Genomic DNA, 23,594 nt, shown 5'->3' with positions numbered 1-23,594 from the left:
TAATGTTAACATTTAAAAAGGCAATATAAATAAGATTTCAACAAATGTCAACTTTTGGCCTAGATTAAACCTTTAAACCTGTCCCTTGAAGTCACCCCCAACCAACCGGAGGCCGCCCCATCAACTTACCGCAGATCATTTTTACAGTAATATACAGAATAATTTGTATTATTAAAAGACAGGCGCTCAAGATGATTGGAGTTGTTTGAAGATACGAGTGCTTTGAGTAATGAGTATGATGACGAAAAAAACATAAATGAAGCTGCCACTGTACTTGTATTATAATCGTGAAATTAAAAATGCAAGAGATTTGTTTGATTTGAACTGATTACACACCTTGCCACTCCTTCCTCATACTCTTTTAATTTCATCTCCTATAGGGGCACCTAGATAAACACATAAAAATGACAAATTCAATATAGTGACCAGCCACAACAATGGCACAATGGTAGCTTACAAGAGATCTTTTCAAGCGCCTGCCTTGAAAATGACAACACTCGCTTTTGTTTGACACGTTCATTGCCAGTGATGTTTTTCAGCGAGGATGGATGGGCGAGGGTTGAATTCTGCACTACTGTAAATAGGTTTGGAAACAACGTAACTGATGCACAACCATCTGTAGATAGCAACGACGTTCCACTTTAGAGACGAGATCAGTTCAGTTTATGAGTCCACCAGAACGGGAACGGCTATATATGATGTGACTGGCCTTTGATCTACTGATGATTGTAAAAAGATGCAATAATGGCAAAATCAAACTTATTTTGACTCGATTTAGGGAGCTCGGAACACAGCAGAAAATATATTTGCTCTTACTGTGTAAAAGGTCCCCTTTTAACGCAACATTTTTGTGCAATGTCATTTGTGTTTCCCTGCAATTGTCTGGCAACCAGTTGAGGGTGTCCCTCGTCTACTGCTCGTAGACGGCTGGGATAGGCACCGGCGAGCCAATGACCCTAGTGAGGATAAGCGGCTATAGAAAATGGAAGGATGGATTGTCTGTTTTTCTTTTAAGTCTCTTTGTCTCCTTAACAATTTCAACTGGAATGAATAAAGTACAGTATTTACATGTTAGTATACTAGCACCAAAAACTTTGAACACGCAAAAACTGAAATATTAAAACTGTTATCGCATACGATTATGAGAATGTTACTGTCTCAGAGCCAAAAGATTCCTGATGCTTCAGACCTGAATTCACCTGCTGAAAAAAACATTGCAGCAAAAGTTCGGAATATTAGCACATGGAAAAACACAGCAAGGTCCATTTTCAAAGCGGCGGCGGATTTGGTGCATCAGTCCGGCCGATGGTCTTCGTCTTCCTCATCGCTGCATTTGTCAAATCCATCCGTGCCAAAATAGCGGTCCCCAAAATCCCCTGAAAGCACACATGAATAACATACGTTCGTTGAGGGTCTGCAAGCTAGCGGCTCCAGAGCTGCACGAGGCTCTTTAATGTTTCTGCTGTGGCTTTCGGTGAACTTTGGAAAATGAGTAACTTCAACTAAATTGAAATAGTTTGCCTGTTTTTGAAACATAACTTATGACATAAAAATGAAAAGTGTTTGATTGTTAGACAAAAGTTTGGCAAAACCTTCAATTTTTTTCCCCCCCTACATTTAATATTAATACTGAAGTCATCTGGACTAAGAAGCAACCTACAGGGAACTATTAAAAAAGTTACAAGTGTTATTCAGTGAGAAAGAGAACGGATGGATGGATCGACAGACGGATGACTTGAATTTCCAGACCGCATCAAAACTCCCCTTGCTTTGTGCAAAGTGACGGAATGCAAATCGACACCAGCCAAACTGCATATAATACGGATAACAATCATGATCTCGCTATCAATGCAAGAAAAGGCTGCTCTCCAAGGCAACCAGAAGTGACGTTTCATTTGGAATTATATTTCAGTGCAACTGCTTACCGATGCCGGGAATGACGTGCAAGGAGTGGTCGAGGCTCTTGTCCACAGCCGTGGTGAGGATTTTCACCTTGGGGAATGCGTAGGCCACCGAGTGCACGCCCAGCTCCGCCATCAGCAGAGACACCAGCAGAATCTTCTCCTCCGCCACTTCGTGGTCCTGCATGTGCGCCCACACGTACGCCATATTTTAAAATATATATAAAGACCACTGATTCAACCTACTCATAATTGTTGGGAATATTGAGCGTTGAACGTGGGAAGCGTTCATTTTATTCTCAACTGCTTCTAACTGTAAATAAATTATTTGATACATTTAACGTCACTGTATTGCTCTTCACGCATGTTTAGAGTAAAATCGGAGTATGTGCATGTGGGATTCGAACAGGGTTCCCGCAGGTATCAGCAAATCTAATGTAATGCCATAACAAAAGCAGTATACTTTTCTTTTTAAATTAAGAGCAAATTAACTGGAGCATGAAGCACTTTTAGTCATCGAAAAAGGCTTTGTGCTGGTTAAGCTGTACTTGGCTAAAATAATATTTCACGTGAAATACCTAAGGCCGAGGACCCACTTCTTTGGATTGTGTAGTGCTGCCTTGAGACATCAATTTAATTATTTCAGTGACCAACCAGGCTCGAAACTTAAAACACTATTATCTCAAATTCTTTCCTCAAATAAATGAATGGAAATGCCATTAAAGGGTTCCAGCCTTCCCCCTCAAAAAAAACAAAAACAAAAAAAAATTGAATTAGCAATTATTTTATGAGAAAAAAATGTTCTACATTATTGAACTGAAAAACACATAAAAAGCAAAGTTTTTGCCAAATTTTTACTTCAGACTAGTACGGTGCTGCTCCTTATACAGTAGTGTGTACAACCCTGCCACCTGGAGGCGCCATAATAGCGACATACAGGATAGTCTTAATTTTTTTTTTTTTTTTACAACTCCAACATTAATTTGTGTGCATGCGACTGAGCGACCCCACCAGAAGTACTCGAACAGCCATCATGGCAGCAGCCCCGGTGGAGACAGTGCTGTCCATCAGAATGACGTGATCTTCACTGATGTCTTTGGGCAGACGCAGGTAATGTAGCTGGGGAAGGAGACAGGTTGCCGTGGTTACAGATGCAGGAAGGGTAGTTGCCATGGAGACACCCATCACGAGGGGAGAAATAATCACTAAGGGTTTTTGTCTTGTGTTTATGAGATCCTCGAATGGCGATTGGACGATCAGCTCGCTTGGTGTTGATTAGGTTGTAAAAAGCTGAAGTAGTTATTTTGGTCAGAAACATGTTTTTGCTGATGACTACACAACCTAAAATGGTACAAACCAGCTTTTTGGGCCGATGAAAGATGAGCATTTACTCTTTATTTTTTTAGGTGGATCAGGTATGACAGATGATCAAGTTCTGTGGGTTCTGAACCATTTGTGAAAATGCTCCACAAGGGCTGCTTCCCTCCCTTCAAATATACCTGACCAAAAATGTTTCACTTTTTATACTGACCTCTATGTTCTTGGTACATAAATGTAAGACGATCTTAAATATATTATTTATTTTATGTTATTTGTATTACCTATTACCTATTAAAAAGAGTCAGAAAGTGTTTTAGTCATTTTTGCCTCTGCTTCTTTTCTTCATCCAAATTTTGCATTTTTTTGTAAACAACTCTGCTTTCTCTTTAATGTATTAAAATGATTTTGACAATAAATAGTCCTAAAACTAATTTTGAGACTCATTATTGTGCAAATATCAAAACCCAAGGCTCAGTGGTGCATAATCGTGCAATTAACATTGATACGTATAAACAACAAACCAAATATTCACATTCATGCGTGACTGAATACATCCGGGGTCAAAGTGAGCCAAGGGCAATCAATAATGGTGTTCCTTGCAAACAAACATCACAGGAGGGTTAAAATAAGGCAGCTTTGACAAAATGATCAATTGTTCAGCCCTGGTAGGATCCTACCTCTGGTTCGCCCGAGTCCAGGTTGGTCTGGATGAGAATCTTGCCGATGCGCACGTCCTTGCACACGGCTCTCAAGGCGGGCTCCATTGTCTCTCCAGCCCGCAGGATGGACACTCCGGTGATCTGCGGATGCGCGTCAACATGTGAGCAAGTGGGCAGAAAGGACGCGTTGTTGGCCAGAGGACAACGCTCACCCCTTTTCCACCGTATCTGTGGCCTTGGTACTCGTGGCCCTGTGGAGTGTGGACTTTGCAAGGCTGACACAAAGCAAGAATGTCAATCAGTAGAGAAAAAAACATCCGAAAGCGCGACATTGGCGCATTAGCGAATTCCTATTTTTTCCTCTTCACTCGAGTGTCGTCGTATCTGAAGCAAAATAACAATAATAATAATAATAATAATAATAATAATAATAATAATAAATAAATACAAATAATAACAACAAAACAAAGGGGCAGAGATTGTGTCCGGAAAAATTCGTAATGGTAAAGCTCAAAGATTGGCCTTTTCTATATAATAATGGCATTTTATGGGGGGACAGTCATACTCTGCTGCTCGGGGAAGTGAACAGAATAAGAATTTCATCATATGGTACAACTATACATACGACAATAAATCTCTTGAATCTTGAATACTCGAGGAAACGTAAAAAATACAAGCATGCATTTTTTACCATTAAAATTGCATTGTGAAGGACAGCAAGCCGTTTTCATTTATTTCCTCTGATCAGTCATTTGTCAAAATGACATACAGTATGCACTGAGGACTGAGAAATAGAATCGATTTCCGGGAAAAATGGCTGAAATTTCAGCCAAATACGAAAGCATGATTATTAGAGAGAGCTGTGTTTGTTACTTATCAAATACACACCTGTGATGGTAAAAAAGTGAGCGCATGTTCAATGAGAAGACGCATTAATCTCTTTGAGTAGAAGATGAACTCGTCTCGGCTGGTTTCTTTATCCCTGCCGTGGAGAGGAATCAAATGTAAAGTCAACACGCTTTCACCGAGACACCGCTTGAACTTCCGAGCAGAAAAGATTTGTGATTGGACCTTGGGTAAAGCAGCCCTAACGAAACACATGCAAGCATGAATTTAGATTTTGACCATTTCCCGACCCCCTAGTGTGAATGTGAGATGTGTCAGTTACTATAACACTACTATACTATAACACAATTTTACTATAACACAATCAAGAGCTATGATCGTTCATGTTCCAATTATTTTGCTCTTAAATGGAAAAGAATACAGTACAATCCTTGTCACATTAAACGAAATTAGCTAATTCCTGGAAAAACACTGATAAAATCTCACCTAAGCCCTAAGTGCCTTCACATTTCCACATTTGCGAAACCACTGGCCAAAGTGATTTTTTGGCTGCTCGGATTAATGACATAAAGGGTTTTTTTCTGATGCAGTGGCATATAATGCGCTGTACAATTGATGTTCACTAGCAGTCTAGTTGGTGCAACCTCATATCAAGTTTTGTAATCAGTTTCAGTCCAAGGCAGCGGTGGTTCATTACTTTTTGCCCTCCAGACGTAGTCCAGTGCCTGTGGTCATCAACTTAAAAAAAAAATAGCGGCAGAGGAAGCAGGCAGGGATACCTGATGATGGTGTGTAGACCTCGAACTTGCGGTGTGCTCTCCAACACACTCAGCGTCTGCGGAAGCACCTGCGTCTGCTGGGCAGATGCCAGGAGTGCTCTAAAACACACACACACACACACATACGTGTGTAAGATCGAAATGGACAGTTCTTGTCAGAAGTTGACATCAATTACACTCATCATAGGCATGAATGTCAAAGTCATTTTGAGCTCTGAATTTTGATTCAAAGGGAGCATGCGTAATTTTTCGCACGCGCCTGTGGGAGCTTTAGGGGCATTACGGTAAATGCAGTAAAACACACTCCTCCTGTCCGTAGTTATAACATACATGGCAACCTCCGGAGGAGTGCCACCCCCCATGTAATATAATTTAATGATAACTAGACCTACGATTATATTTTAATATTTATAATAATTTATTAATTTTGAATGAAAAATGGTCTAAATCTTACATATTGTCACTTAAAAAAATGAATGTAAAAGCTATAAAGTGAGTTAAATAGCTTGTGAAAACTAGGACAACAGCAAGAAAGATGCATATTGGATTAAATTAGTCCTTCTCAAATAGTGGGGCTGTGTGTGTGTTGGTGTGTGTGTGAGTGTGTGAAGGGGGGGGGGGGGGGGGTGTGAAGGACATCAGAGAAAAATCTTTGTTTTTGCCCCATGAAGTGTAACTGCAACTAAAACATGTTTGACACAATTTTTCAATTCACTTTGATGCACTACTTGACACACAAACACAAAGTCAAGTGAAAAAAGCACTTTAGCGTACCTGACACTGAGCTCACGCTGCATCAAGAAAAAGTAGCAGGTGAGACAGAAAATTAGAACAGAAGAGCTGAAAAATTATCCAAAAATCCAATGATAATATTCCATCCTGAGTAATCACATGGTATGTAAAAAAATCATCAACATTGAACACTGACTGGATATTGGGGTCTTTTTAAGGTGTTTGAAAACCAACTCTCTACTTTCGAGTGCGTATAATTTATAGTACAACTTTATTTAATGTTGGGAAGCTCAAATTATTTAACAAATACTTGTAGTTGAAAGGAAGACATGCCACGTTATATTCACACATCAATTTTGTCCAAAGTTCTTGGTAACCAGATACAGTAGTTGCTCCCTAGTATCATGTCTATCAATTCATAGGAAAAAAAAAAGAATTATTTTCTTCATTTGAGATTTCCACCAGAGAGCGGCAAAATGTATAAGCAGAAGGACACGGACATATATTTTTTAAAAGTCAAAATAAAAACAGCATTAAATGACAAGAATTTTTCCGACACCGCGAGAAACCCTGTTAAGACCTCCAGTACCCGCGAAGTGTCAAAGTTACTCGTATCCCCATTTGAAAACTGAGGGGCCCAAAAGACCAAAGGGCACAACCTACCTCTTCCAGCTGGCTGTGCACATGCTGGACTATCAGATCAATGGCCACCATATTGCCACCACCTTGGAGAAGAGAACAGACAAGTAAAATGACTTACAAGTGCATCGGTTTTTTTCCTGAGAAAACCCCTCAACCAGAGTATTTTTTTTTTTTTTAGATACATTGCGCTAAAGAAAAAAGTGGCTTCAGTGGTTTGTTTTCTTTGACAAGTGCAGTTGTAACCATTTACCGTCTGCTGTGTTTGACACGAGTTGGCTGCAACCTTTCCTTTTGATGATCAAGAGGAATTGTGCTGTTTTGTCGATCGCCAAATAATTTGAAAATAACATTAAGATAAAGCTTCATCTATCCTGTCCAACATAGATTTGGTCAAATGTGGCATGTTCTCGAGTTTCATTTGGCAAAGAGCTTTGCTATGGCTCGCTGCGTTAGCGTCTTTGTTACTATGGCTAGCTGTGCCATAGTATGTAATGTGTAGTATTTGCATTTATGTGGTGGTTTAAACTTGAGCTGCTTCTGTGGTGGACAAACTCCTCCTTCGAAACAATGCATAACACTCAGCATTTATCAAAGGTTCCGCAGGGAGAATTTAGTGAAATTAAATTGACCATTATTCGGACCAACAGCTCTCACTTGGCCCTCCTCCCTCATTTTGAGATCTTTATTCGGTTCCTGAACTTGCCCTTCCACCTGCCACAGTAGCATATCAGGGTATGCCTAACCCAATGACAACCAATTGATGTCTACTTCAGGGTGTGTTTGACCTTTGTTTTCCATCCCAAAAAACTCATGAATAAGGAGCCCAATCCATAAAAACAGATCTAATCATCATACAGAAAGCATAAAGTTAGACTGAAATTCAGATTATTGCTATTCGAAAAATAACGCTTTAACCATGACTGTAATAAATTGATTGCAATAAATCTGTTAATCTGACATCCTTAGAAAAACACATGAGACTGGCCCAAGCTGTTTGAATGGAGTACTCATTAAAGTTTGGGCTGAAATCTCTAAGACACACTTTGTTGGATTTTTTAATTTTCCAATCAAAAATCTATACTATTTGTCAGTCTACACGTGGATTTTTTAACATTATGTATTTTTTACGAATTATTGACTATTTTAAACTGTTGATTTTTTTTTTTTTTTTACATGATGCAATGCTAATGGTTGAGCAACCCTGCCATTTTTCAGGGTTTCAGAAAAGTCCTGATTTTAAAGATATAAGTATTCTGCCCAACGCCAGCGATATGTATTAATGTGGACGTCAATATTTGTGGACCATAAGGAGCAAATATTTACAAACAATAAAGACGCTACTGTTGCATGTGGGAACGTGTACCAAATCTGACCTCTGGGCACCACAATGTCAGCCAGCCTCATGGTGGGCTCGATGTACTGCTCAAAGGCCGGCTTGACAAACTTGTTGTATTGCTTGATGACGCCTTCTATGTCACGCCGACGTTCCGTGATGTCCCTGCGGAGGCGGCGCACCAGCCGGATGTCCGAGTCTGTGTCCACAAAGATTTTCATATCCAGGAGCTGCAGGCGGCATAAAGTCGGCTTGGTTGGTCAAAAAGCAGCGGGTGGCGATGTGCTTTGCTTTCACTGGACCTGAAGTAGATGTTTGTCTGCAAACGCCATAATTCCTTCAAAGATGATCACACTTGCGCCGTACACGTTCTTCTGCGGAGACGGAAGACCAGAAAGATATTACTGAGAGCCGAGTTTCTTGAGCTCATTCGTCAACGTTTTCATGTGCCAAAAAGAAAGAAAACAGAACAACTTAAAGCTGCTACGATTAGTCAACAACTAATTGTTATTAGATGAATTGATAACCATTTTTAGAAACTCGATTAATGGTTTTGAGAACTAGCTCAGTTCAAAATTGTCTGAATCCTTAGAACTTTGGACGCTCATCAGTAAATATCCTCATATTTCTGTAATCCTCCATGTATTCCGACCTATTATCTTTGTGTTGAGTCAAAATAAACCCGTTTTTTTCTTTCAAAAACTAAAAATTTTTGCTCTTCATTCTGCCAGCACAGACCAATACGACAACAACAACTATAATAATAATAAATGTCTTTTTTAAATCAAGGGATGAAAATTAAATTATTAAAAGTCAAAATAATTTACTTATTAATTATTAAAAGTTAGACAGAAGCAAAGATTTTTTTTTTTTTTGCACAACGAAACAAAACAAAAAAAAAGAATTGTATACGTTACTGTTTTTGAACATTTTGCACAGGTTTTAAATTTCAATATGTTAAACTGTCTATAAATAAATTATTATTGTGTTTATTACTTTGATTAAAATAAATTAAAGTGGTAGTAATCCATAATAACAAAAAAAAATCAAATGAATAATTAATTAATATTTGGTCCCCACTATTTCTGGGGGGATAGCAACCATGTCGACTCGCATATCGCGAAAATCTGTGCATAGATGAAGACTAGACAAGACAATGAATAAAGGATGTTCAAGATTCATTGCGAGGACTTAACTTTTGAATAGTCTGATACTGACACCAAGTACTTATACCACCAGTACTTTGATCCAGAAAAATAATGTTGTGAGTACCACTTGGTACCTTGAAAAAAGGCAACGTATCAGAACTCAAGACATTGTGATTTCTCAGCATACTTCCTTGACTCTTAAGTTTTTTGTTTTTCTGGGAAGACCTTCTCCTATCGTCTGACAGCCAGTAGTCAAAAAAATCCGCCAATAAGCTCATATGGACCCAGATTTCAAGGAGTTCACCAAGTAAAAATGGGAATAAGAATTTCATTGTGTAGTATTATGATGCATTTGACAGTAAAACTTTTGAATCTAGTCCAGTTAGAATATGAACCCACCCAGTCCTTCTGTCGTGTGTGTGTGGTGAAGTCATACACGGGGATCTTCACACTCTTGCCCTGCTTGAGTTTGCGCAAGGTGGCCACCAGCAGCTCAAAGTCGAAGGCCCCCGGATGATCAAAGTTGTAGTCGTTACTGGCCGCCAGGGCCTGCTCCTCAGGAGACAAATCCTGTCAAGACACAACACACAAAAGCATCTTTAAACCTGCACACAAGTCAAATTGAACAATGAACGGACTATAAAAGGATACGCTATTCTGTGGAAAAAAACTCGGACTACAACGAAGGATTATTTGTGAATGTCAGCAGAGAAAGGCCGCAGCTCTGAAGAGAAAAGGTGTTTTAGAAAATGGCGACTGGGCGCCCTTACCTTATAGAAGGAATCCATAGAGAGCAGCACCACCCAGGGCACGTCCAAAGCCTCGATGATCTTGTTGGCTACGGTGGTCTTTCCCGAGGCGCTGCCCCCACATAAGCCTGTTGGTCACAAGGATCATCATGATGTATCAGGACTCTGCATCACACAACATCAGAGTATTTAAGTCTTTTTTAGGCATCCTTAATTTGTGTAATGAGCAACTAAACTTTATTTTGAGATAACATAGTTTTGTTGACGTCGATGTGTTGTGTGGAGCCAAACGTTTGGCTCCACACAACCAAGTGTTTGACTGCCCACCAAAAATGGTCAAAATAGCAAGTTTCATGTCCATTGCGGGTAAATAGAAGGTCATAAAGCCATGGAAGCACGTCCAGCGTGTTTAGGGGCCGGAGAAAGGAGCGTTAGAGTTTTAGTATAGAGTTAAAAGCTTGTAGTCAAAAGATGTTTTCTCCATAGAAATAACTGGGATGAGTGCAGTATAACATGGCGCCAGCAGGGAGCGCAGTCTAAGGATGGTTGAGGTAAGTATAGGTTGGGAAAGAAAGTTGTCATTTTTTCTTATATTGAATAGTGTTAAAAAATTAACCGCTTGGCACTACAATACGGCACATTATTAAAGCAGCCAAGTAAATAGTTAAAAACAAAAGAAAAACGAAACTTGACTGTGCTTAGACTGCGGGTGGAGTCACACATTTGGCTCCACCCACAAGTTGAGCCATGCCTCAAATGGCGTTCTGTAGCCAGGTCTTACACGTTGATGTTGGTCAAGTCAGCCGTTACCGCATGAGCCAGCTGCTGGCATCTACAGTATTTCAAAATCAAAGTGTACATATCAAGTCCATATATTATTTGGGAAGGTAAGGTTCACCTATTCACCCATGTTACTCTTGCATAGCATGAACACATGTTGCTGCAGTTAGGTTGATGTCTTCCTGACAGTGTACACGAAATAAATGGGTACGTAAGGCAGAAAAAAAATTACTCAAGGACTCATATCGCTCCAGTACAGAAACAACTTATTTGGATTTGGTTACTTGCCACGACGGGCGACGTGACTGGTGGCGACGCATCATACCGATGACGAAGGCCTCTTTGGACTGCGCTCCATGCTCATCGTACCAAGGAGGTCGCCCGGCAGTGTAGATGGTGCGTGTGCCCGTGCGGAGCAAAGGTGGCTCCGTTTTACTCAGCGACGTGGCGCTCTTCCTGCGAGGGGCGCCGGCGGGTGGTAAAAGCCGATCTAAAGAGTCCTCGCCGCTCCCGCTGGAAAATACAAAACACACGACATCTTTTGACTGTTCGGTTTGAATTTCTTCCACAACATGGCGGTAGGCCTTCCGTTTACCAAATAACGTGGACCGAATGTGACTGAAGGCAAAAGAAATGAACAATTTCTAACTTTATAACACATCTAGTAATTGACGACAGTACACACTGCAACTGAAAAACTCAAACGCTGTATCAAGTTCTGAGGATCAAGTCTTGGAATATTTTCAATTAAACTACAAAAACATAGCAAGACTGTCGCGAGAGAAGCAGGTGGCCACAAAAGGGAGACGGGTGAGAATAGGAAACGTTCTTTTGAGGGAGAAAAAATCCTTCTTATGTGATGCTGCTGATTAATTTAACTACAATAATTGGCTAATTAAAACATTTTGAATTAACGGTTTGTGAATTTAAATCCAAGCAATATTTTTTCTCCTGTTTTTCAAATTATTGATGGTTTATGCCCTTCGCTTTCAGAAAAGACAATGTCCATGCTATTGATCACACAGCATGTGAAGTGTTGCTCTTTGGAAAAATAAACAACAACAGCATCCTTCTGGCACCACAGCCCGTTCCTACCTGGAGTGCGACCTCAGGGACCAACAGCCGGAGATTCGGGCTCCACTACAATCCTGCAGGCTTCTATCTGCCTCAGCTGACAACCTACTACACTCCATCCACCCGTCTCCTAGGGCATTCACTTGAAAACAACAGTGATGGACCCTCGACGCAGTCCAGATTTTTTAAAGTTGGAAAATCTCAGAAAGACATCAGGAATTCAGCTTTGATTTCAACTCTTCCAGGAGCTAACCAGGCTTACAGTTAGTCTTTAGGTCTCTCAGCTCCCACGTGTCCTTGCCGCTCTCTGGCATCTGCGTGCCTGTGTGTGACTGTGCATGTGTGGCAGCCACTTAAGAGGATCAGTGTAATTTTGGCAACAAGAAGGCGCTTGGCTAGTATTAATAGACGCATCTAACACAAAGGCAGAAGTCTTCTGCTGGTGCTTTGTTATTGTTCATTAATCTTGTGACAACCTCAAGGATGTTACAGGCATCAAAGCACAGAAATTCTGTAGTTATACGCACATGCCCTAGGACAGAAGTAAGCTGTAAAAAAAAAAAAAAGTATTTTATTTTCTTACTGAATAGTTAATAGTGGGACTGCCATAGTAAAGAACATGTTTTACTTGACCGAAGAATTTTTAATGACAAAACAGTGGATTTTATTACCCTCTGAAACAAAGTTGTATTTAACTTTTGAATGCAATACATTTACATTCAATCTTGAAAATGTGTTGAGATATTAGGGACTGCTGTTGTTACAAAACCTCAGTTTTTTTTATTGCCATTATTGTACTTGGAGAGCCTAAATATTTTGGGTTTTGGTTTCGAAGCCCTACAAAAACATTACAAGGAATAAGATTAATCAAATTTTACTAAGCTTGTTATAAATTAATTAAACAATACCCTTAATAATTATCCATTTAAAATGGGTAGCTTTGAATAGAAAACAAAAGTGAATTAATTAACTTTGGACTAATTTTGATATTCATGATTAAAAATGTTTTTTTTATTAGTATTTTTAAAACATTTATAAGGTTTATTGTTGTTCATAAATCAATGTTATTGTTTAGGTGTGAACTAATTCCCATTTGTTTTATATTCAAAGCTACTCATACTAAGTGGGTAATTATAAAGGGTCTCGTTTAATAAATAATATTGCTTGTTATCTGTTGCTTCATTTTATTTGACTAAATGTGATGTCGTTTTTCTTAAGTGAACCTGCCTCTTTTCTGCCCTCTGCTGGCCTACACAGTCACACTGCTCCGAAATATGTCATCACTTGGCTGACAATATTGCTTGCCGTCGCCTTCATTTCTACTCTAGTCTAAAAGATCGTTAATACCAAGTCTACCTTTTCACGCTGAGCTCAGCCTTAGAATGGCAGATCCCTCGAAAAAGTAACCATTTTAACAATTAGAAGAAAAGCATTTGAGCCGTTTGAAAAGTAGCGTATGCATATATGCTTTGCGGGTCGCCACTTAAGCGTCGAACGTAGCCAAAAACAAAAATAAATAAACCAAACCAAAATAATGGAACATTCTCGGGGGAATGAACGTATTTGTCGTTAGGTACCTGTCGGAGCGGCACGACATTATCTTCCCCTGCGCTCCAGTTTCCAAGGTGATGTGGTGAGGTCGAAGCCGGCGTCGATAGCTCCAAACCATCGATGACGACGAGTACGACATACGGAGACTTCCCTGCAGAGGCGTTGTGGGTAATGTAGTTTGGAGTGGCGTCGCCGCTCCGCTCCCGCCGCAATACCAACCGTGATCATAACACGTTTCAGAAAAAAGGTATTCATTCGCCGTTCAGATAGGAAAATATTTGTGTTAAAAAAAAAAAAGTACGGATTCAGTTTCCTGCAACATAAAACTGAACCAAAATAAAACAAAAAATATTTGGATAACTTGGTACGAGAGAAAAATAACTAATTCAATTACTTGAAAACAGTTTCTTGGAAAATTGCGTGTGAAGGCAAGGGGGCTGAATAAAAAATATTGGTAACCTATGAAAAGCTATTGAATTATGTAGAATGACACAATATACCTGGAATACCTGGAATGTCCAAGGTGGAAGAGTTTGAATTGTTCAAAAAATGCTGTAAATGTCAGAAAAATACACACGCAAAGTTTTTGTGGGTATTTTTTAAGATGAAAATGTAGACTATTCGGTCGGTGAATTTTGCAAATCACCGCGGATAAACTGAAAGGTCAAAAAATGTTAGACTGGATTTTTTTGTTGTTGTTTTTAGTGCATAATGGTGAAAATGCAGAATTTTTGGTACATGGGGAAAATTTGACATCTTGTAGGAATAATAAACAGTTTGAAAGAAAAGTGCAAAGACTTTAATCATGTTCACAGCTTTCATACTGTATGACTGACACAAAATAAAAATATAAAAATGCCAAAGACCCAAGGTAATAAATCGCAACAAAAGAGATTGTGTCCATCAGTCCGTTTACTGTGCACCTGCTCTTAATCCATTTTGCAAAATATCTTTGTCTTGAAAGCATGACCTTTTGTCCACGTTTCTGGCTGTCCGCTTACGACTTCTTTTCGTAGAAACCTGAGAAAGACAACATAGAGTTCAGTGGGCTTAAGTGGTCCTTGGGGTCTACCTGGTGCCATCATGTGGACCTTCCATCTAGAACAAGGGTCAAACAGCCATTTTGACCCACAGAAAGAAAAACTGGAACCATAAACCCTTTGACATCTGTAGTGAATCCAACGCTGCCTATAATAAATAAATGAATGGATTTTTGAGTAATTCTAGTAATCGTGAGAATTAAAGCGATCTTAAAAAAGCACAGCTGTGAAGTAAAAGTCATTTCAGGTCAGAATCAATCAATCAACTTGCTAAGAACAACTAAAAAAACATTAAGAACGTTAAAGTTTTTTAAATTTATTCATATTTACTTATTTGTACTAAACACAGTAAACGTTTTTAATGTACCAAATATTTAATATTTTGTTTAAAAATAAAATAGAGTGTGTAATTTTAAAGAGTCTGACCCCGTGATATTTTTCTGATATGGGCTCATGCCGAGATGGGCCAAAACCCAATTATTTGAAATGAGGGGACAAAATGGCTTTCAAATGCATCGATAAAAAATTGCGACAGTTGGAGCACCTACGTTGAGGTGATGGACCTTCCCCTCTGCTTAGCAGCTGCAGGTTGCGGCCTTCCTCCCGAACCTGCAGCTGAAGAATTTGGCGGAGTAGCTCCTGCCTCAGTGTCTCTTGCACCAGTCCCATCCTCTTCAGCTTGTCACTATCCAGACGCAACAGCGCCCGGCCTGTGCATGCCAACACCCACAAGTCACTTTTGGTTGCATCGCATGGCGTTTCGCCAGGCGATCGCTTGCGTACCGGTGATGGCGTGATGCGAGAAGGCCTCCACGTAGGCCAGGTAGTTATGAGGACAGTGCTTCTTCAGCCATTTGCAAACGTCTTGCTGCGTCCACAGCACCACGGGTCGGACCAAGCTGGGTTGCGTCGGGCTGGTGTTGTAGATGCTGTAATTGTCGCTGGAACGATACTGCGCACAGACACAGCGCTCAAAGCTCATTCAAAAACACGGGTGCCAAGGTCAAGGTCTCAATCACATCTATTTCTAGTTGATTATGCATGACCAATCATATCAAGAGCTCCCGGTCACATTTCAAAGTTTGTTTGCCTTTTCATCTATCCAACTAGGCTTTACCGTAAATTTTATTTTTCCATTCGTCTGACATCTTTCCAGCAGCCATCATTCAGAGGCCTTAAACATTGGAATTACTTGAATACATCATAGAAAAATAAAAAATTTAAAAGAGGTATTTATTCACTTGTCACAATGCCATTACATTTTGTTATTTTACTTGTATTGTTCCTCCAACAACGTTTCACAACATGGCTTTCTGAAAAGAAATGTTGTACAAATCCTGTCTTCATTCCCTTCTTAGACAGGTTTTATTTCTTCTTTAAATTGTGCTAAACTAACTAACTAACTAACTAACTAACTAACTAACTAACTAACTAACTGTTTGCTGGTAACACACCTGCATGTCAATGATTAAAAATCACTAGTACAGGTTTACAAAACTGTGATAAACAAAGATTGGAAAAATCAGGTCCAGAATATCCCTGTTGGGAGTTTGGTTTTAGCCCAGGTGCTTCAATTAAACTGGTAGGTTAACAAACTCATTTGATTGTAGATTGAGTGGAAATAACTGTGGCTAAACCCAAACTGTGGCAGGATTTTCACTTTATGGACCTGGATTTTCCATCTCTGGTAAAGTGTTCTCGCTATTGGATTTGCTGAAGCCACAATTCCTGCCACGAGAGGAGATTTGGGACTCAAGAACAGATAAGACAATTTTGGTAAGTAAAGTAGAAAGTCTTATGCGCAAAAGCCCAAAACCTCATTGAAAGCATGCTGAATATTGTTTGGTACCGTTACAAGCATCCCCTGAGGGAAGCCAAAACAATAATAAAAAACAGTTTCACAGATGTGGAAAAAAAAGGGATGAATCAAATTGGCTCAAATTTATTTGATCAAATGGTAGCATGGAATAAAAGTACCCCACTATTTGAGAAGGACTGAACTACCAAATGAAATCAACTTTGTCGATTCATATGGCAGCTTGAGCAGCTGTAGCTCAAGTCTGTTGAAATCTTTCAATGGGCTTAAGACAAAAAGGCACATGCTCCATGATAAGCAAGTGCAGGATCAATTCAGTCCAGTTTGTCTTCAACAACAAGGTAACTTGGGATGCGTCATTGCGCCTGGACACAAGTTACCAGTATGTGTGACTTGTTTTGTCCAACCAATAAGGGCGCCTGATAAAGCAAATATCCTGCCAGTGCTGCTATGTGGAGCAAGTGGCCTGTGCTACTTTGGACGCGGAGCCCACCAGCCCGCGGGGGAGAAAACGGCCTCCATTCCATTCAGTGTTCACAAAGAGGCCGCGTGGAGCCACACAGAGCCGCGTGATGTATTCAGACATTTTTTTTTTTTAAATCTTCTGCCTGTTTTGCAACGGGATGCAGTGGAGGATCAATAATACCGTTAGAAGCTTCTTCTACCGATGTTCATTGACAGAAATTTGCAACACAGGTTGTAAATGCAACTTCACTATATGTCATGTTAAAATCGCTTGTTATGTTCGTTGAGGTTTCGATGACCTGTTTTTTGTTTGTTCGTTTTTTCAACACAAAATGGAGGTTTGTTCATTGTCATGCTTCTCTCAAATTTACAGAGTGAAACAGAGTTTGCAGCAGATAGGTTACTAAGCCTAAATCACGTCACCATTTTGTTTTGTTTACATTTGCATTTTGCTCTCAGACTAAAAAGGGACCAACACAGTTTTTTGAGTTACAGTATTAATTTAATCCAAAACGTTGTGTTTTTGATCGAATTTGGTTTATTTTTTGACCCAACTGTTTCCAAGTGTAATTTCCCAAATGACCCAAAAAGCCTAAAAAAGCTATTTTTAAAGAAAATGAAGCGTTTTCCCACAGTTCAGTCAGTGCCAAATATGTTCATGTAAACTTCCTTGTTTCCACACATCAAATCCCCACCATTCATTGGCCAGAATGAATGCACCTTCATTCTAAATATTTCACAAGTTGAAGCAAAACAAATCTAGCCAAAAGTCTAATTTTCAAAATGAAAGCAGGGAGTTTCATACAAGAAGATGAAAGCGGAATTTTGAAATACCACTCCGTTTATAATTTCCCTTTCATGTCATGTCATTCGAGACCGGTACATGAGAAAAACCTCTCCATATGATGCAATTCTACAGCACTTCAAACTGCAAGAGAAATAATAAAGCTATTTAAAACACAAAAACCAAGAAAAATACACACTGTGCACACGTTGACTTAGAAAAGCCTGCTAGCTTAATGCTAACACACAAACTAACAAAACTTGTTATGATGTTGCCCTTCATGGAACCTTTTAAACAACACGCCTGAACACAAACTGTGCAGCAGCACAGGTAGACAGACAAATCAATAGCCATAGCAACATCTTCATGATCGTCCTGGAAAAACAACCAATATTACGGCAGATATTCACAATAGTGAGAAGAAAATGCAAGGGATTATTTTTCAAAACGGTAGCGTTAGGAGCGTGGTTAAGGATCACCTACAAGTGATAGGTAAAGACACCCTGCATTGGGTGTACCTGGTGGGCGTCGGCTCCCGGCCGCTGCAGCAGCTTGACCGCCCGGCCTCCAGCCGCTTTCTGGCCTCGGCCGTCGTGCCAGGTCAGGTTGCCGCCAGTGCGTGCGCTCAGCTGTTCTTTAAAGTCATCGGGCAGGGCTCTGAATTCCACAGCTGGCCGGCAGAAACTAAAACTGGATGCCGCTGCGGAAAGAAAAGACCATGAAAGACGAGCAATACGGGACAGAGCCAGAAATGGGGTTCCCACTGGGGGTTGGAGGGTCTGAAGCCCTCAGAGAAATCCATGTCGCCTCGTTTAAGCCACACAAGGGCTGTGCCATTCCTGTCTGATTTAATAAACTTTGGAAGTTCTTTCGTTAGCATATCTAGTTGTATTTTATTTTGCAGCGTTTCACAACGTCGGTTTCTGGCTTGTGTACTTGTAGACTTTGTGTAAATAGTGACAGTGTGCATCGGTGTAAATCTTAACGAAAATATGGCATACGTTTTTCAAGGGAGTCACGTTCAAGTCACAGTCAAGTTCCAATTAATTTACTCTTAATTTGAAAAGTAAATTGGACAGTTCCTGTGTGAAAAAGCATTCATCAAGATTTGTTGATACACTGGCAGAATCCCTGCAAAAATGTCACGTACCGCCCGGAGTGCCTTGAAGTACCCCCGGGGGTATTCCTACACCCATTTGAGTTCAGGTTTATAAATAAATGATCAATTCATACATTATTTTCTCAGCTCCTCTATGTATGGGAGAGAAAAAAAAGTCATGGAACCACGCCTGGATGGAGCATGTCCCACAAATACAGCTCGTTATTGTGCGGTGATGTCATCGAGAACGACATGCTCATACCCGTGCCGATGAAACCAAAAGAGCGGCCGCGACGCGACATTTGCACTCATCCAAGTTTGCGTCAAGAGTATGGGCTAAGCGTTTTTATTTATTTACTGTTTGCTTTGCGGGGCAGTGAATAAATGTGGACGTTGCTTAAGAAGACGAGAAGGCCGAGTAGGCAGACGTCCAAACTCGCTTAACATCAGAGGGGTAATTAAAGAAAATGCAAAAACAGTAAACATGCTTCTTTTGGCACTGAACGCAAGCATTCATGACTGATTGATGGAGCAGATTTGGGGGAGGCTTGCTGATGCCATTTAAAGCTCAGCCGACAGATGTGTTTGTGTGCAACATCTTGAGTTGACTAAAAAGAATTCGTAAAGAGGACAGGCCAGTCTTGTCAGGAGGGACTGGCGCAATGCTACCAAACAGGGATGTGGAGATTTTTATCTTCAAAATATGAAGGCAGCAAGAGCCTCTTGACAGTCTTCTTCTTGCACTTTCTTAACATGCTAAAATCAGTCCAGCACTTAAGATATCTTAAACAAGTACAGGATATCCTGTTTTTCTATCTTCATAGGAGTGCGTCGGCTTGAATGGGCTGCTGAAATCGGAGCAAGCAATCACCATTCATCCTCACACTGATACTTCTGAAACTTCATGATCTTTATTAGGGCGACAGCTATCAACTATTTTTTGGCATTTAGATATATATAAAATATATATAAATAATATATAAAATATATTATATATATTATATTATAATATAATATTATATATTATATATATATTATATTATATATAAAATATAAGATATACGTTTTTGCTTGGCTAAAAAACGAATATGAATACAGACGTTGAATAATGATCGCTAAAAATGAATCAATTTCATCTAAATCACAGGTGTCAAAGTCAAGGCCCGGGGGCCAGATCCGGCCCGACACCTCACTTTTTGTGGCTGGTGAAATGCTGATTTGACTTCAAGTTTCTGACTAAAATACCAAAATTGCAAGTTGTCTTTAAGTTTTAAAAATTTGGGGGAAGAAAACCAACAGTTTTCTTATCACCCAAATCTCTTTTAAACAGTTTTTGCCGACTTCTGATTTCAAATCTTGGTAAATGTGTGACCAACAAGCTTAATATTTATTTGAATTCACAGTCATTCCGGCCCTCTGACAGAAGTTATAACTACAATGCGGCCCAAAATAAAAATGTTTGACACCACTGATCTAAATAATGTTTCTTTTATTTTTACATTTTTTAACTTAAATTTAAACACACTACACAAACTGATTTATTATTATTGAGGGTGCAGCAATTAAATATTTTGGTATTCAGATATCGTATTCAAAAATCTATCAAATAAAATAAGATTTTTGCTTGGTTAAAGAACAATTTTGAATACAGATAATTATCATCAAGTCTATTCATTTTCAGATGATATTTGTAATTTAAACTGTGCGTAACAGCAGATTACATCCATATATTAGTTTCTAAAATGTGAGATCTTAGTCAAATATCACCCCATTTGATTTATGAAATGAAGTGGCTGAAACAGCACATTTGAGTAAATTTGCCTTGGTAAAGTGTTCAATAGGAACAGCAACTGTTTTGTTTATGAAAGTACCTTTGAAAAGACATCCCGCTGCCTATTTAGAGCACGAGAGTGCGGCTAGCAGCTAACACCGCTAACATCTAGTGCCACTAATGTTGGAGCTGCCCCAAATTGCAGGCAGCGGGCGCATATGATATATGAGGAACTAAGTTTTTCTAGGTATCCTTCATTAGCATAATTAGCAATTGAACTTGAGTTCAGGAAAGACAATGTTGTGTTGACGTCGGTGATGAGTCAAGACAGGCTTATGCCGCAACTAACTGCCGAGCTCTACTTCCAAATGTGGATCATTGTTATTTGGAAACGTAAGGTTCATTTGGAAGCTGGTCTTCTCACCACATTGGTGGCGTGTTACTGTCATGTATACCATGAACACTTGCTGCAGTGAGCTTGACTTCTTCCTGACAGTGTATACAAACAGGAATGCTCAGAAATGAATGCTTCAAGCATTTTTTTTTTAAACAGGCATGCTCAAATTACGCAAGGACTTATTTCAAGCCCAATTCATCAATGTGTTCGGAGTGAAAATGACAGTGCCTAAAGACTCAGTTTGAGAACATCACATGAACAAACCCAGAAAAGAGGTGAGCTGCGATTGGTTCTTACCTGAGCCCGCAAGGCACTATTATGATGTCATTTTCAGTCAACATCAAGTGGCAGCAAGGCATCATGAGAAATTATTTGTGGCTTTCTACATTGCACAAAATGGCCACCGGGGTCCTTATGACGCTTTTATATAGATAGACCTTAGTTTCACAACTAGTGAGATGTAGTAATAGTGCCTGATGATTTCACTGATAAGGAATACCTGCCTGTGAATATTGATTAGTTTTTCTGTCTATATGTATTGTTGCACCATGTTTTTAGTTTTGTGGAAAGATTTCACCGGAGAAAGAGGTATATGTACAAAGATAAATTCATAATCAGTCTAAACAAAGTTGATCAATTTTCCACATTGTTGCACCCTTCAGTGCCTGTCAAAAAAAGCGAGGTGCCTACCGTCAACAGCCATGGTGCTTTCATGCCGCGTGAATTTAACGAAGGCCGTGCATCGTCTTGAGTGGCGGTAACTGAGACGCCGTCCTGCATCCTCCCAGCTCTCGCACGAGTCAACTCTGCAAGCCCTTTCAAAGCAGTCTGCGGTGACGCGCACTGGCTGCCTTCACTGAGTGGCTCGCGCCATGACGCGCATGTGCGCGCACGTGTGTGTGTGTGTGTGTGTGTGATGAGAATGGGACGCGCAGCTCTTGCTCAAGAATACTCTGGAGCTCAAAAGTGCAGCCTGGGGCCTGTAATTAAAGCAACCACACAAGACTGACAAACAAGCGCATAAAAAAGCCATCTTGCAAACGTCGCTTCTTGAAGAAATGGAGATGTGTGCGAGCCTGTGGGCGCTCTGTCCCGATAGTAGATAAAAGAAGTGACATTATGTCACACTGTGTCTGTTTCTTTTTGAATACTCCAAATAGTTTTTTTTTTTGTTTTTTTTAACTTTTGGAAAGTCTGGCGGCAGTTGGCAGTGCTCCAATTGCAAATGTACCTATTTAATTATTTCTGGAATATATCATATGATAATCACGGAAAAGCAAACTTTCCTTTTCACAGTTTTTTATGCTCTTTCTGAAATATCCGCATATATTACACAATAGTGCCCTTAACTGCGAGTAGTGTATAAAATAGTCCTACTTGTGTATCTAGCAATCCTCTGGCGCCGTCCTGTGGTTGTTTGGTGCCGTCAATCCGTGGTGAGGTAACATTTTCAAGACAAGTTTTGCAGTGACGCCACCAGAGGGCAGCCAGGAATATCAATCCACCAATTTTCTACAGCCGCTTACCGCACAAGGGTCGCAGGCTTTTTGCTGCCTATCCCAGCTCTCCTCGGGCAGTGGATCGAGGACAGCCTAAACTGGTTTGCCAGTCAATTGCAGAGCGCACAGAGACAAACAACCATTCACGCATCCAATCACACCACAGGACAATTTAGTGTGTCCAATAAAAACAGAAGGAGTCAGTTTACTGTTATTTGATTTTTTTAGTACAGTACTTTGGTCTATATGTCACGAATCAATCAACAAACGTGAGGTGGTGGAAGGTTGTGGACTCAAAATGCAGGGAAGCAGGGAGGCAGGTTACATTCAGAAAAGTATAATAATTTCATACAAAAATGACCAAAAAACAAACAAGCGCAAAGGGACCGCAACAATTGACGCTTCATCGACAATCAACCGCAGGGCAGAATGAGTGGGTGAGAAATTAACATTGTAACATGGTTAAAGACTCCAAAACGTTAGATTTCCATTATATGAGCCCTTTCAAAAAATGTTACTAATTTATTGCAAGTCATTTTGTGACCCCAAAGAAGCAGTCCAGCATGTGAACCATGTGCAGCACACTGTGAACAAAAGTCCACTTTCAGTGGGTGTCCTGACGACAGTAACATCGTACTGATACTAATATGGTGTCATGAATGTAAGGATTAGATTTAACCATGTTATATTGAGAGCCAGTCTATTCATTTTGGTCCACTACTGTGTTCGATTTGTCTCAGCAGGACAGAAAAAATATCATTGGAAAGGCCAACATGTCTTCTACTCAGCACACAAGGACCTGAGGAGCAAAACGGTTACTGTATGGATTTCTGTACTTGTTGGCCAAGTATTGAAAAGCTTTAAAAGGACATGTTATATTGAGAGCCAGTCTTTTCATTTTGGTCCACTGTTGTGCTCATTTTCTCTCCGCTGTTGTGTTCAATTTGTCTCAGCAAGACAGGAAAGTTATCATGGGTAAGGCCAACATGTCTTCAAGTCAGAACACTAGGACCAGAGGAGCAAAAAGGTTATTGTATGGATTTCTGTACTTGTTGACAAAGAATTGAAAAGCTTTAAAAGGCCTGAGCAGGTTTTTTTTTTATAGTATTAGTCAATATGTGTGTGTGTGTGGTTTGTAGAGTATGCAAACAGACAGGCTGAAGCTTGGTGCCAGCAAACACTCTGGTTCTCTTGGCGAATGTGCAAAGT

The 23,594-nt window shown here is 39.9% G+C and overlaps 2 protein-coding genes across 5 annotated transcripts; both read right to left on the bottom strand.

The window, feature by feature from the left end:
- Positions 1–347: 347 nt before the first annotated feature.
- On the bottom strand, positions 348–13,621 carry uckl1a (uridine-cytidine kinase 1-like 1a). Of its 4 annotated transcripts, none has more exons than XM_088408896.1 (15): positions 13,541–13,621; positions 11,215–11,402; positions 10,131–10,237; positions 9,760–9,930; positions 8,515–8,586; positions 8,253–8,442; positions 6,901–6,962; positions 6,280–6,296; positions 5,506–5,604; positions 4,769–4,862; positions 4,093–4,155; positions 3,899–4,021; positions 2,913–3,020; positions 1,926–2,082; positions 348–1,376 (listed from the first exon to the last, which is right to left on the bottom strand). In XM_088408896.1, the coding sequence occupies exons 1-15, from the start codon at positions 13,558–13,560 to the stop codon at positions 1,294–1,296; spliced, it is 1,554 nt and encodes a 517-aa protein (XP_088265022.1). In that variant the 5' UTR covers positions 13,561–13,621; the 3' UTR covers positions 348–1,293. The 4 variants fall into 4 exon arrangements, with proteins under 4 accessions (XP_088265022.1, XP_088265020.1, XP_088265021.1 ...); XM_088408894.1 differs by lacking the exon at positions 13,541–13,621 and adding an exon at positions 11,985–12,298; XM_088408895.1 differs by lacking the exons at positions 8,515–8,586; positions 13,541–13,621 and adding an exon at positions 11,985–12,299.
- A 677-nt stretch (positions 13,622–14,298) lies between these two features.
- Positions 14,299–21,714, bottom strand: samd10a (sterile alpha motif domain containing 10a). The gene is made up of 5 exons (XM_088407785.1): positions 21,577–21,714; positions 18,138–18,319; positions 15,338–15,506; positions 15,103–15,264; positions 14,299–14,534 (listed from the first exon to the last, which is right to left on the bottom strand). Exons 1-5 carry the CDS (start codon positions 21,587–21,589, stop codon positions 14,512–14,514), a joined length of 549 nt encoding a protein of 182 aa, XP_088263911.1. The 5' UTR covers positions 21,590–21,714; the 3' UTR covers positions 14,299–14,511.
- Between the last annotated feature and the right edge of the window lie 1,880 nt (positions 21,715–23,594).

This window comes from Hippichthys cyanospilos, chromosome 2, assembly GCF_059441005.1.
Source record: "Hippichthys cyanospilos isolate Australia breed blue-spotted pipefish chromosome 2, RoL_Hcya_1.0, whole genome shotgun sequence".
NCBI lineage: Eukaryota > Metazoa > Chordata > Actinopteri > Syngnathiformes > Syngnathidae > Hippichthys > Hippichthys cyanospilos.
The sequence above is the reverse complement of the archived record's forward strand: the minus strand, read 5'-3'. Positions and strand labels throughout refer to the sequence as shown.